This window comes from Jatropha curcas, chromosome 6, assembly GCF_041381405.1.
Source record: "Jatropha curcas cultivar XTBG-Jc1 chromosome 6, XTBG_Jcur_1.0, whole genome shotgun sequence".
Lineage (NCBI taxonomy): Eukaryota > Viridiplantae > Streptophyta > Magnoliopsida > Malpighiales > Euphorbiaceae > Jatropha > Jatropha curcas.
In genome coordinates this window covers 29,152,574-29,167,665 of record NC_143156.1, presented here as the reverse complement: position 1 = coordinate 29,167,665, position 15,092 = coordinate 29,152,574, and the positions used below count along the sequence as shown (strand labels likewise).

The 15,092-nt window shown below is 32.7% G+C and overlaps 3 protein-coding genes across 3 annotated transcripts; all 3 read right to left on the bottom strand.

Annotated features, from left to right (window-relative positions):
* Positions 1-3,751: 3,751 nt before the first annotated feature.
* Positions 3,752-8,562, bottom strand: EGY2 (ethylene-dependent gravitropism-deficient and yellow-green-like 2). Its single transcript, XM_012232293.4, has 12 exons — positions 8,209-8,562; positions 8,051-8,123; positions 7,198-7,341; positions 6,731-6,781; positions 6,529-6,639; positions 6,211-6,285; positions 6,014-6,119; positions 5,784-5,877; positions 5,108-5,261; positions 4,708-4,915; positions 4,302-4,462; positions 3,752-4,161 (listed from the first exon to the last, which is right to left on the bottom strand). The coding sequence occupies exons 1-12, from the start codon at positions 8,382-8,384 to the stop codon at positions 3,910-3,912; spliced, it is 1,605 nt and encodes a 534-aa protein (XP_012087683.1). The 5' UTR covers positions 8,385-8,562; the 3' UTR covers positions 3,752-3,909.
* Positions 8,563-9,047: 485 nt separating this feature from the next.
* LOC105649070 (uncharacterized) lies at positions 9,048-11,368 on the bottom strand. Its single transcript, XM_012235612.4, has 5 exons — positions 10,913-11,368; positions 10,705-10,806; positions 10,509-10,607; positions 9,879-10,041; positions 9,048-9,687 (listed from the first exon to the last, which is right to left on the bottom strand). Exons 1-5 carry the CDS (start codon positions 10,937-10,939, stop codon positions 9,341-9,343), a joined length of 738 nt encoding a protein of 245 aa, XP_012091002.2. The 5' UTR covers positions 10,940-11,368; the 3' UTR covers positions 9,048-9,340.
* Positions 11,369-11,527: 159 nt separating this feature from the next.
* LOC105646445 (uncharacterized) lies at positions 11,528-14,773 on the bottom strand. The gene is made up of 6 exons (XM_012232300.4): positions 14,630-14,773; positions 14,467-14,500; positions 14,258-14,359; positions 14,065-14,163; positions 12,471-12,663; positions 11,528-12,234 (listed from the first exon to the last, which is right to left on the bottom strand). Exons 2-6 carry the CDS (start codon positions 14,491-14,493, stop codon positions 11,873-11,875), a joined length of 783 nt encoding a protein of 260 aa, XP_012087690.1. The 5' UTR covers positions 14,494-14,500; positions 14,630-14,773; the 3' UTR covers positions 11,528-11,872.
* Positions 14,774-15,092: the final 319 nt, after the last annotated feature.

Genomic DNA, 15,092 nt, shown 5'->3' with positions numbered 1-15,092 from the left:
GTAGATTGGCATACACACTAGGCCTAGGCGTAGATAATTGTTTCTGCGGCCAATCAGGTGGTAGTCTGACTGGCCTTCTCATTTATACGAGGAGTGAGAGGTCTCAAGTTTGAATTTTATCTACCATAGTTATTTTTACCAATTTGGTGAGCCAAGAGGAGGGTTACTCCTTTTATTGTATATCCTGAAGTGTTATTCTAACCCATCGACCTCCGATGAATTTTTTTTTTTAAAAAAAAGATAAGTGTTTCTTTAAAATTATAATTTTTCAAAATACCAAACAACAACCCTAAAGATCAAGGTGTTTGGTTAATTTTTTATTTATATAATACTAAAATACAAGTTTTTATTTAGATTAAAATAAATATAATGGTTAATTTACATTACATTTTGCCTTAAACACTACTTGTAATGCTATTTTTATACAGTAAAGCGGTCTCAAAATAAAGTTTAATCCAACACCTAAATTTATTTTCATCCACTAATTTATGTATGCAGATTCTTGAAACCCTAATAGGTGCCCAAAAAAAGAAATCAAATCATTTCAAATAAAATTTAATTGGTTATCAATAATCTTATTTTAAAATATTTTAAATTATAGTACGGACACTATTAAAAATCTCATTATTCTCTAAATATATTATTGAAATCTTATTATTCTCCCTTATTTCCACGTTTATATAGAATATAGATTTTTTTATGCTTTAGGGATTAACATTTGGATGCTTCATGTAATTGGGAGTGTTATGAGGGGAGGTTTGAGGGCTACATTTGGATGCTTCAAGTGTTTAGGAGTAGCAAATGGCAAGTATTATAGGATTACCAAAGAGAGTTTGTTTCATATATCATGTGACCAAATCCTTTTAATTTCTTTTTTTTTTTTTAATATCACAAATGTCCCTAACCAATTCAATTAAGTTTAATACTACTTGGACTGCATCGGACTCATAAGGAAAAAAACGCTTCCTTTAGATATTTTCTCTATTTACAAGGATCAAATATTTAACCTCTTAGTTAAAATACCTGACTCCTTTTCACTCACATTGGTTATCTTTTTAATTTATTTTCTATGAGATCTCGTAAGAAGGATTTAAAATAAAATCTGATTTACCTCTGAATTTATTATTCAAAAAAAAAATTACAAAATTGATTTTTTTTTTAGTTTAAATTATCCTCAAAATTTTTTATTAAGGTGCAATTTGCTCTAAAATTATCTTTATTAGCTATATATCTTGTTATATATTTTGTTCATTTTTTTTTTTTTTTACCTTTTTCCATGTCTATAAAAGTATATAATAAATTGACAATAGAAATCCATGAGAGAAGGTTGTTTTTCTTTTTTGTATCTCCATCTCTCTTTTATGGATTCTTCTTTGAAGGATGTATAAAATGGAATGAGGAGATAGAGACCTGTCATTATTATTATATCTAAAATTGCTTTTCATGTGAAGAATAAGAATTTTAAAATAATTTATCTTAATATTGAAATCACATGAAACATGCATATCATATTAGACAAACATGATATCAAAATCACCACTCTCCGTGTCCCAGTGAAGTTTTCATGCAAGACATCACCATCACTTAAATTAGTGATCAGCATAGTGACATTAATGGTCATGCTTTTTTCATTTCACAAAAATGACAAATCTTGAAAATAAAATTTACCTATTATTTACTGATTTTTATTTGTAGTAAAGGGTATCTTAATTGTTTTTGGACAAAGTCAATCATGTGTGGTTTGATTAGTCTTCTTACCTCTCATAGGAGATAATGAACGAGAGGTCTTGATTTCTTTGGTGAATGTTATTCAAAATATATAGCCCACAGCGTTATTCCGACCCTTAGGCCTCCCATGTATAAAAAAAATTGTTCTTGGATAAGGTAGAAATATGAATTAGAAGGTAAAAACTTAATGATATTTCTCCCTTTGAAAATTTTATCGAATGAACCGATATAATATTATAGAGTATACAATTGGAGTGACTTTGAAAAATCAATCAGGCTACACTTAATTGGCATATTGAAAAAAAAAAAAAAAAGAGAATAAGTAAACATTAAACAATACATTACCAATAGAAAGTGAAAGTCATACAATTTATATATGAAAGAATAATTTAATTTATGGAAAAAATCATTGATAATTTTCACGAGATGTAGCATTTAGGAGGGGAGGGCCTCCGTTTGTTGGAAATATAACTATCAATTTCTTATCTTTCACATCAGTTAAATACAAAAATCATTTTTCATGATCCTTTATTTCTAATATCAAAAATTGAGGACTAGAATATTTATATTTTAAAATCGAGAAATTATTTTATGAAAAAAGAAAAATTAACAAAATTTCATAAATGACAATTTAAAAAATTATTCTAATTTGTTATAAGAGAAATTACTAAAAAGGAAAAATCCTTTTCTTGGACTAAAACTTTTTAAGTCTTAGTTTAAGCAATGGATTTTTTTTTTTTTTTTTTTTGAAAAATAATACAAGTCTTATGTAATTTGTAAATTACATTAACAGATTTTTCGTAAATTTTACTTTTGACACTAAAATTTCATTAACATGAAAAAAAAAACTTTAATTTTTTCTGAACTCATAAATTCCTTAATATGAAGAAATAATGTTTGTGGAATCAATAGTCTAAACATAATAAATCTAGAATATCCAAAATGAGATTTTGAAAATCAGGTTAAAAAAAAAAAGAGTTCTTCAAAAGATTTTGTAAGAAACATGGTACGTTAATCTTTCTTTATTAAAAAATGGATTAAATATTTTTGAGTCCTTAAATTATGACCAAATTAACACTTAGGTCGCTCAACGTTTGAATAATTATTTTAGAAGACCTAAATAATGTTGTCGTTACACTGTAAGGCTCTTTCATCCAAATTTCTACCTTTTTCCGTTTATATGAGTTGAAAAGAGAATATTAAGTGGGTGATTAAATATTTTCGTGTCCCTAAATTATGACTAAATCAACACTTAGGTCTCAACGTTTGAATAGTTATTCGCTTTTCAGCCATATAAGCAGAAAAAATGTAGGACTTTGGATGGAAGGACCTCACAATGTAACGGTAGCATTATTTAGATCCTTCAAAATAATTACTCAAACATTGAGGGACCTAAATATTAATTTGATCATAATTTAAGGACCCAAAAATATTTAACCCTTAGAAAATTCATTTTTCAATTAACTTTACGTGCTTGTTTGATATAAATCAATTTCATAAAATTTTACAATTTTTTTTTCAAAGATAAATTCATAAAAATTTAATAGAATTTATTAGACATTGGATTGCTGATGGTATCGGTCTTCGGACCCAGCCCACAACTCATGGGAGTGCAAAACTGTGGATTCTATAAGTTTGCATTGTCCAAGATTGAACTTGTATTTGATTAATTTACTTAAGGTTATAAATAAATCAACTCCTCAGAAATTTGGCATGAGAAAAAAAATTTCATTCCAATTTATTTGATATATTAATAAGTAGAACAAAATATAACAACTAGTGTGTTCATAGCTATATCCCAATTGATATCAAAAAATTGTAAATTCTTTGCGACAACTTCTCTTCAAGCAGTTTTAAAATGGTAGTTTAAGCGTTGGATCAATAATGATCTATCTAGAACATATTTATGCAATTTTCAATTATTTGATAGATGTTCAATAGAAGTAATTTTTTTGCAAGTGTTAAAACCAGTTGAAAAAATAATTTATTTGCTTTAATAAAATTCAAAAAACAAATAAAAAAGGGGAAGGAAAATAGTAACGAGCCATTTGTATGCAAATCTTTAATGCTACATCAATATCATTTACATTTAACCTAATTTATTGGCCAAGACTTGCCTAAGAAATATCATACTCAGATAGACCTAAAGTTTTTGTTTTTATGGTGTATAGGGAGACTGTATCACTGGAAACTAGAAATTACCTCATCTGTAAAAGGGAAAGGGTATGGCAAACATACCAGCAATCCCAAGAGCAAAACCATAACTCCAAGAGCAACATATTTTTCCTCAGGATCAGTGATCTCCTCAGAGAGTGGAGAGATTGGCCCTCTTTGTAAGAAGAATATCAAAACTACCCAATAAAATGCTACATCATCAAACAGAGATGATAGCCCAAGCAAGATGATTGAGAAAGATGTGAAGCGAGCTGATGCCTGTCAAATGAAAAACTAGATTGATATATAGCACTTCTTCCATATTTGATATTCAACATATTAATCAGAGCTTCTGTGGTCGTGTAATAAAGCATTTAAAATGCGATTCCAAAAGCTATCTTGAACTTGGAATGACATACCTTTCTTCCCCATATGGCAAAAGAAATGCGTCCTCCGTCAAGCTCTCCGGCAGGGATGCTATTGATGGCATTAATAAGCAGTCCAGCCCATGCCCATATTACAAGTGGGTTAACAGATATTTGAGTGCCTTCCTTCAGTGCATCACCTAGAAGAAGCTTAGCTAGAAACAAAGAGAAAAAAACAAAGTCTAGATTTTTCATCTCTAATTTACTGAAGCAATTGAAAATCATCACAAGTACACAATCATTGAGATGGGTAACCACAGTAGAATACATGAAAGCAAGAAGTTTATCCAGATTCGGTGGTATGATCTGAGAACTATTCATGAAGAAGAAGTTCCACCTAATTTTTATTTTTAATGATAAAGAAGCATTAATGAAATGTTGTATAGAAAAAAGCGCTTACCAATGCCCCCAGCAAGAAATGAATCGTGAAAGACAGAAGCATCAACAATAAGGCCAATACCATCGCTAGGTGGTAAGATGAATCCTAGAAGAAAAAGAACAAGACCCAAGGCAAACCCAGCTAAGGGTCCTGCTACTGCAACCTTCAGAAGATCTTCACGTTTAGGCACAATATTTGTTATCCTTGTAATAGCACCAAAAGAGCCTATCTGCCCAGCAAGACAGTTCATTAGATCTTCCATGCACATTGATTCAGAAAAAGGAAAAATATCATGCAGTAGAAATTATGGCTTCTAATTATCACCCTGGCAGCAAGCTATCCATTTGGAAGTAAAAGGAAAAAAAAAGGTTTTTTTCTTTTTTTCCTAATTATAGATTAGAACAGGGAAACTATATATCACCTGCCAACTCGGAACAAAATATGGCACCCCCAGCTTAACATTATTGCTTTTTGCAACTAATATGTGGCCAATTTCATGTACCCCCAGAATAAGTGCAGTCACAAAGGCTCCAGGCAGGCCATCCTTTAGCAACTCTAGATTGTCAAAAGTTGACCTGGGGCATTTTAATTATTAATGTTTTAGTAAGAAAAAGAAAACCATAACAACTTTCACTCTTTGAAGAAGTCCTAATCAAAGAGAATGAGTACAATATTGCATTGCAGACCAATATTGCAAAACACGATGATAGACTAAAAAGTAAATGATAAGAGACATCTCAGAAACTTCTGTTAGAATAAACAAATTATTATGGAAGGCCAAGAAAAAGAGAAGAAGATAAAGGAATTCTCCCCAGAAAATGGACCTAACAATGCTGAAGAAACAGTTTTCTTAAAAAACATGCCTGATGGAACCATGAAAAACACATTGGAATTACTTCTTACTGACACAGACAAATAGTTAGTACATAAAAACAAATTGAAAAGTTAGGGCACAATGGTGAATTTACAATTAACTAATTTCATTATTTCAAGGAAGAAAGATGGTTCATATCAATCTAAATTCAATAACATATACAAATAAATTTCATGCATATCAAACTAATTTAATGATAAACAGGTATAAAGAAATTGCATACAGTAAGTTGGATTGTAATGCAGGCACGTTTCGGAGAAGTAATGTAAAAACTGTAACAAGTCCAAATGCCCCAGCCGCAAACCACTCTGGGACAGCTGCAAAAGAAATAACCCCAAAACCATTCTAGTTTAAGACCATAATATATATTCAATAGATTTCTGTCCTCACATTCTGGACAGGAAATTTTAGAATAAGTAGTATGCTGGATTAGAGATCCATAATCATAGCCACCTGTTGTTTCAGGCTGCAGAGTCTTTCTTGGAACAACTACAGCCACTGGTTTATCATCCTCCGGATTAACTAGAAGAAATAGCTTATACTCATCCCCAAATGTATTCTGCTTAAATATTGTGGAGATATTGAACTCTAGTAAGAATAATTTCATAAAAAAGTTGAAGGGGAAAACGAGATAGAAGTAAAAAATGAACCTGCATCCTGTTTGCTATCTTCTCATAGCTTTTAGCAGCCTTCCCTCTCAGGTTTCCTTTAAACAAGACTCCACCCTACAATGCAAAACAACAAACCAACGTTTTAACTGAAAGGGCCATATAATGAAGATTACTCGATAGAAAGAGGAGAATGTAGGTCTCCTTAACTCCTCTGAAAGAGAGATTCAATTTCTATATATGGGTGCTAAAGAATTTTTAAAAACATTGAAAGTAAGAAACATACAATTGTAAAACGCTTCAATAAACAACTACAATTTCTAACCTCAAAGCCAAATACTTGATTCTTAAATAGCTCACCTCATATGGCTCCTGGCTTGTTACAAAAAAAGTATCAAAGCCAAATACTTGATCCTTAAGAATATCAATTGTTTTCTTAGGAATCCTGATTGATTCATCGAATTGCTGGGGCTGTTCAGGAAATTATTAAAAGGTGTAAGAAAGAAGACATTGAAAGAAGATTCTTCCTCTAAGTTGGAAAGCTTCTAGCACCTATAATCACCTTCACACCTGGAAGTGGAGACCCACTAGCAACTTCTACATTGTCGAGATCCTGTTTCAAATGGTAACTTAACACAGTAAGGACCAGAGGAACTAAAAATCAGAGTCCTCTCCCCAAACCAAGAAACTGACATGAACCTTTTATATCAAGAAACATGAACTCAATGCAACAAACTTGCTGTGTAAAGTAAGAGTCAAAATCATCATTATGCGATGACCTGAAGCCAATAGGTCATCATCTACTTTGACTGTTGCTACCCGGAATAGCTTTAAAGACGCACATCCTCACTCACTTAAGAGAAGGAAACAAACAAAAACACAAAATACATACTAGTTACAGGAGGAAGGCAATGCAAGTGAATTTCATCCATTAGTGTGGAATAAACATTGTTTCCAAGTCCAAACACTGATGAGATAAATAAATAATCTACCAAATACAAAATCTCAATACCATATTAAAACAAGTACCTGGGTGCCACCTTCAGCATTAATTTCTACATCTTTATTGTTTATTTGATTTATGACTGTAGGCTCAGAATCAGGCTGGGAATTGACTTGCTCAAGCAAATCAGGGGCAGGTGGTGTCTCTCCTCCTTCATGTACTTCTTTTTCCTGCAGGGATGTAGCCAAATCCAAAATTATATCAACCATGCACAATAGTGTCAAAGGAAACAAGAACGTGAAATAATAAAAAGCATCATTTGCTCATGAAAATTAAAGCATTCATATAACAAAGTCTTAATGTTTGTATTTTCGCAAGTATGTCCTTGTCCACACATCACTTTTGTGTTTATGCCAATGGTGCACGAAGTTCATTATCAGAAAGAGAAAATTGCAGTCTATGATAACAAATGAACCTTGCAAATCCCACCTTGCTTTCCCCCACCCCACTAAATCAAGTCTATGCAATATAGTGATTGATACGGCATAATTAAGATTCTGTTCAGCATAAGCCATAAAAGTAAAGGTAATGCTAACTTGAAGATTCCTAAACTTGAACTCCCAATTATCAGCACCTTGGACTTGAATTTTTTCAATGCAATAATACTTACCCTGGTCTCGTATCATGCAACCATAGCTTATGTGCAAGCAAATCCTCCAAGGTAAATACTAATAAAATTATCAAGCTGAAAAGGAAGGGATCAAGGGAATGTCAATTATTCAACCCCTTAACTTCTGCACTACAATGCAAGCATTCAACTATTGGCCAGGAACAAAAACGTAAAAAGAAATCATAAGCTTAAACAACAAAAACAAAAAACATCCAAATAAAAGAGAATTAAAAAGGAGAACACCAAAGAAAATTTATTAACATTAGTACCTTATCATTATCGCTATCTGGTTCGGTCTGCGTCTCTGTAACTCTACAAAGAATCCTTCTTTTTTCCTGAAATCTAAATTTAAAGCACTAGAATTAGCCATTCAGGTAAGAATTAAAATAAGCTCTAATTACTCAAAGAAACATCAGATTCTACTTACCTTGAGACATTCAGCAACTTGAAATCCCTTAAGCGACACCATTTCTTCCGACGATAAATACCCGAAGAAGCTAAAAATGGCCGTGAGTGGAGCTGACAATTAGAGCAAGAGCTGCACTTCGGTGATAATGACAAAAATGGGCTAAAATTCCCCTGAAAAGTAGCCAAAATACTCATCTTTTAGCGTCCACAAAACAAGAAAAAGATACGTTCAGTTGATTTAAACCCTAAATCCCTAAATCCATTGATATTTCAAAAAAGAGAATGTTTCTGGTTTGAAATTGGCAGATTTAGGTGACTGGTATAGCACTCTTATCTCAAATTTTCTTTTTCTTGGGAGTAACAAAAACGGATAATCCTTTAGAGCGTCAGTTAAATACCCGCCTAATGATATTTTTGGTTTTGAATATCTCAAGTTGCCAATCAGGATTTGACACGTCAGAGTAGTTTGTGGATTAATGATTCATTTCGGCGGGCCCTTTTGTAAAATTATACTTTTGTTTGGGGGGCGTTTTTTAAATTTTCGAACTTTAGGGCTAAATATTTTTACATTAGTTACTACTTAAATAAAAAATAAAAAATAAAAAAGAAAAGCTTTATAGTTTGCGATTTTTAAAGAAAAATTTATTTATTAGAAATAAGAAAGTGATTAAGAATGCTACTTCAGTTTGAGTAATTATTAAAGGGCATTCTAAAAATTAGGTTAGTTTAGACAAACCAACCGTTTAATAAATATTTTCATTTATTCAATTTATTTTCAATTCTTTAAACATAACAAATAATTATTAAATATTTTATAAAAAAAATATTAAAATATATATAATATGATGCATAATAATATGTAAAAATTTACCAAATAACCAACATTCATCACTCAGGAACTTTGCATTACAAAGAATCTAGCTACACTATGCTTAAGCATGAATAAACCATTCCACAATTCAATGCCTCACATGCTTCTCGTCTCTATTTTGGTTTTGGAGAAACAAGAAAGGAAATTAAAAAAGCCTACAGATATTAGATATACAAAGACTGTATTGATGGAGGAAACTAGTTTAGTTTAGCCTGCAGATAATTGAGATTTACACTTTGAACCTTTTCTTTAAAGCATCATTACACAGTAATGGAGAATGTTACACATCTTCAGGCCACCTTCTCTTAAGGCTTCTGGAACCATCTGCTACTAAGAGTAACTTTGCTATCTTCTCTGGTAATGGTGCTGGTTTTAGCTCCACAAGATCCCAATCATCGTCATTACTAATCCAACCATAGTAAGGTCTTCTCCTTCCTCCTGGAAAAGCATCCACTCTGTCTGGTGAAAGAACATCGTATTTAGGAGAGTGGCTTCTGCTGCCAAGTTTCTCAACAGCTTCAAAATCCCTATATTCTGTCTTGACAGCATCGGCCATTTGTTGCTTCTTGGAATCTTGGTCCAAGTTGATGTCCTTCCAGCTACTTCCTTCTCCCTCAGCATTAGTTTCTGCAAAAGAAGAGCAGCGGTTAAGAGCTTGTTTGGTATGAATGAATGAATTGCACAAATTACTGCAGAATTAATTTTCAAATTCAAACTTATTTATTTAGATTCTACTTAGTTCTACTAAATTAGTTACGCTTGAACCAAATTCTAAACTTGATAAAAGTACAAGCCATGAAGGACAGGAAGAAGATTACCAGAGCCAATAATCTGTAATGCAATGTTTGGAATTCCATTAGTCCCTGATGCAGTATCCGGAGCCTCATTAGCATTCTCCTCGGTAGGGCATGTAGGGACAGAACCACTATTTGACGTTCCAGCAGCTAATGATTTGGTTTCATTTCCATCTTTGCAATCTCTCTGCAAGGAGTCAACTTTTTAGGTGATAATAATAAAAGGGAAATGCAGAAAGATGGTCGATAGCACAACAGATTCTTACTTACAGACACATGGATGTACAAAGAAATTGTGTTTTGTCAAGAAACAGAAATGGGGATTGACAAAGTAAAGTTCATGCTCTCAGAAGAATAAGGAAAACATTTGAAAGTGATAATTAACATTAAAAAAAAAAAAAAAAAAAACATTTAACTTCTTTGGCAATAGAAAAGAATCATGAAATTCCAACTGGTTTCATAACACAGAATCAATTCAATTGTATTTAGAGATAGATATTGTGAATAAAGAAAAGCAGAAGCATTGATTACTATATTGAAGCCTTATTGTCAACATTATCATATAACATGAAAATCAAAGCAACGCATCTGAAATAAGAACAGATGATCGACACAATGGAAAAACAATTTAATCATGCGAAATAAAAGTTTTACCTTTTCCATTGCCTCTTTCTCAATTTTTTCAAGGATATTGTCAAGCAGTACTTTATATGAAGTCTCTTCAATAAATGGCCATCCTTCCAAACCATAAACCTGAAACAGAGCAAAACCCAGAATTTCTCAGTATATGATCAAACAAAATCTTAAAACGCACTATTTCTTTCCAAAAGTACAACAAAAGCAAACCCACGTCCAAAAGCTCGTTGATTGTAGTGTTAATCAGTTTATGAGGGAAGCCATAACTCCTCATAGCATCAATAGCTGCATCCTTACGCATCTGACCCTTAAGAGCCTAATGAAAAGATAAAATTCAGAAAATCATGAGAAATCTTGAACGGAATTGAAAATAAAAGTGATCCAAATGAAGAAAAAGAGAGAAAGTTAAAGAAAGTGGTTACCTTCCTTTGTCGTTTCCTTGGAGCCATTTCAATATTGAAAAGGAAACTAAATCACAGTGTTAAGAATGCAAAGTGAAGAAGAAATAGAGAACGGAAAGGTAAATGGAAGGGGCAAGTAGTTTTAGGTGAAGACCCTTGAATTTCTCCTTTGTTATATGTGATCACCGCCTGAAAATATTAACCGATCAGAGGATTCCTCCAGCTTGGATTTAATTATATGCGATCACCGCCTGAAAATATTAACCAATCAGAGGATTCCTCCAGCTTGGATTTAATTATATGCGATCACCGCCTGAAAATATTAACCAATCAGAGGATTCCTCCAGCTTGGATTTAATATCAATTTATCGATTTTCACTTCTAATTTTGCTTGCCAGCCAAGCTAATTAATTATTTCCATAGCATCTACGAGTAACCTTCTACAATACCCGCCCAAATTCCAGTTTCAGAAATGCTTGCTATTAAAATTTAAAATAAACAGCAAGAATATATATATATATATATATATACCTTGTGGGGTTTGCTTTAGGTTGAGAAAAACATTATTTGTATAAAATTTTCCAAATTATAATGTATTAGTCAATTGTAAAACATCCACAGCAATCAAAATGAGTATTTAATTGTCAAACCATATACTCATCTCATTACTAACACAAAATATCATCAGAACAAATCAATCTAGCACTATATGAACCCCTTTGAAAGAACAAAAGTATATTTTGCTCCTCCCACATTGAAGTCCAAAAATATTGCCTAAAAATGAATAAACCATTCCATAATTCAATTCTCCAGCCTTCTCGTCTGCATTTTGATTTTGGAGAAACTGGAAAGAAATTACAGAAGCCTATGGATATACAAAGACTGTATGGATGGATGGAGGAAACAAGTCTAGCCTGCAGATAATTAAGATTTACACTTGACCTTTTTCTGTAAGGCATCATTACACAGTACTAGAGACATTTACATATCTTCAGGCCTTATGTCCCACCTCCTCTTGCGACTCCTGGACCCATAGAGTAACTTTGCTATCTTCTCTGGTAATGGTGCTGGTGTTAGCTCCATAAGATCCTCATCGTCATTGCTGCTAATCCATCCATAACAAGGTCTTCGCCTCCGGCTTGGAAGAGCATCTACTCTTGCTCGTGAGCCAATATCATATCGAGCAGAGTGGCTGCTGCTGCCAAGTTTCTCAACAGCTTGAAAATTCCTATCTTCTGTCGCTTCAGCATTGACCAACTGTTTCTTCTTTGAATCTTGGTCCAGGTTGATGTCCTTCCAGCTACTTGCTTCTCCTTCAGCAACTGGTACAAGAGCATAAGATTCTGCAAAAGAACAGCAGCAGTTAAGCGCTTGTTTTGTTATAAAAGAATGAATTTCATAAATTTCTGTGGAATTCATTTCCAAATTCAAACTCATTGTGTTTGGTACAAATAAAAAATCCTATATTTTTAATTCTACTAAATTGGTTATGATTGAGCCAAATTCTACCAATAGGCTTTGCAAATGAATTCTAAACTTCATAAGGGTACGAGACAGTCAAAGGCAGGAAGCAGATTACCAGATTTTTCAATCTGTAATGCAACGAGTGGAATTTCATTAGTCACTGATGCAGTATCCATTGCCACATTAGAGTGTAATTGAATGGCATTTTCATCCCTGATATCAGGTCCAGAACAGCATTCAGGTATAGAACCACCGTTTGAAGGTCCAGCAGCTAATGCTTGGACATCATTTCCACCTTTGCAATCGCTCTACAACGGGTCAAACTATTTTAGGTGATAATATAAAAGGGAAAAGCAGAGAAATGGTCAATAGCACAATAAATTCTTATTTAGAAATCATTGCTTAAATTATTTAAGATGGCTGCAATTATAATGGTAATCTTATTATGCAAAAGTCCAGCTCAACAAAATCATTTGATAAAATGAGAAATTGTATTTATGGGAGCATTAAAAAGATGTAAAAAGAGCGCATTTGTTTTTGTGAATGCAAATCATCTCTAAACTGATATAAGAGCATCACAACTTCAGTTGGAGAGCAGTAAAGCAGCAGTTCCTTTAAACATAAATCACCCATCAAAAGGATCCAAATGGTATATATGAGGAAACAAAAAGCTGATAAGTTTGGCACTCGATAATACAGGTGCACACTTTCGAACATAGACACACACAGATGAACAAAGAAATCGTGTTTGTCAGCAAACAAATATTGGGACTGACTCAGAAGAATAAGAAAAATAACTAAAAGTGACAATTAACATCAAATAGAACATCTAACTTCTTTGAAAATAGAAAAGAATCTTGAAAAAATGAGTTCCGACTGGTATCATAAAACAGGAATCAGTTCAATTAAATTTACAGATAGATTCTGTGCATCAATGAAACACAGAAAAATGTGTCAAGCTATGCATCAAGTTTTAAATTGGATTTAAAAGGCAGAAATTTATAACAGTATACTAGCTGCAATATCAGATTGAATGTGTTGAAGCTATCTTTATAACAATGCATGCGTGTTTAAACTATCAAATTAGTGTAGTGATTCCCAATGAAATCATGAAACAAGCTACCTATGTTTAAACTAAAATATCTTTTGTCACCACACATAATGCCCCTAGAATGGATATGTTTAAACTAAACTAAAACAAGCTACATAAATCTTTTTCCAAAAAAAAAAAAAATAGAAAGGATATGCAGCAAGCCCCTAGAATAGCAGTCCCACCACAACCCAACTCACTGTGGAGAGCCTGGTAGGAAAAGCAAAAGACATTAGAACTGCTTCTGTATAACTGTAGTTCACAAATAATTAAATTACTACTTTCCGCCCCAAGTCCAATGGAAGATTCCAAGTTTACTACAGGTCATCAATATCAGGACTCAAATTCCAAGGAAGAGCCCCCTGTAGGCTTGTAATAAACCAAAACTCGACATTCTCCAATTAATTGTAAATTACAACAATCTCTTTTGCGCAGCTAAAATGAATAGGATTTGCTTCTTTGTTAATTACAAGGGAATCACTATTGTATAATCAAACTCCATTTCAAACTTTGCTTAACAGACTAGGTTCATCATATCAAGAAGAAATGAAAAGGGAGAATTTTTGAAGCATATACAGGACATAAAAATAAATTTAATGGTACAAAATAAAAATTTTACCCTTTCCATTGCCTCTTTCTCAATTTTTTCAAGGATATTGTCAAGCAGTACTTTATATGAAGCCTCTTCAATAAATGGCCATCCTTCCAAACCATAAACCTGGAAGAGAGCAAAAACCAAAATTTATTAGTATCCACGAGACAAAATCTTTGAACACAATTATTTCGTTCCAAAGCAACAAAAGCAAACCCACATCCAAAAGGTCGTTGATTGTAATGTTAATTAGTTCCAGAGGAAACCCATAACTCCTCATAGCATCAAGAGCCGCATCCCTACGCAACTGACCCTTAGGCGACTAATAAAAAGAAAAAATAGAAAGTACAAAATTATTAGAAAATCTTGAACAGAAATGAAAATGTAAGTTACCCATATGAAGTAAAACAGAAAGGAAAAGTCGGTTACCATCTTTGGGCGTCTTCTTGGAGCCATTACAGAACTGAAAAGACACCAAAATGACAGGGTTAACAACGCAAAATGAAGAGGAAATTGAGAATGCGGAGCTGAAAACAAAGGGAAGCCATAAAATTTCTTCTTGCTCTGAGAACGTTTTGGGAAGGATGGATACCGTTCTATTGTAATTTTGCTTTGACGCCTCTTTGTCGTTTACTGTTTCATAGCAAATACGTGAGCAACAGTAGTCTTTATTATGCTTCAGCCATGGCGCATAGCCGGTCATTACGTACAAATGACCGCTCACCATCCCAATTGTTCCGTTACAATATGTACTCTTCCGTGTCGCGCTCTTTTTTCTTCTTATTCTTCCTCCCTATATTTTCGTTATAAAGAAATTAGAGAAGCAATTTTTTTTTTAAATGCTAAGATATATCTTGATATCCCCATTAAAGAAAAAATTGGTAAAAATATAATTTAGCCAATTATAATTAAGGATATACAATATTCCAAAAAAATAAAAAATCTAACGAAAATTATATTCAATGTTTTTCTCCGAAATTAACGTTATTTAATAATTTGAAATGGGATAAAAGCTTACCTAAAGCCAAATATATAGAATAGATTCTCATTTTATT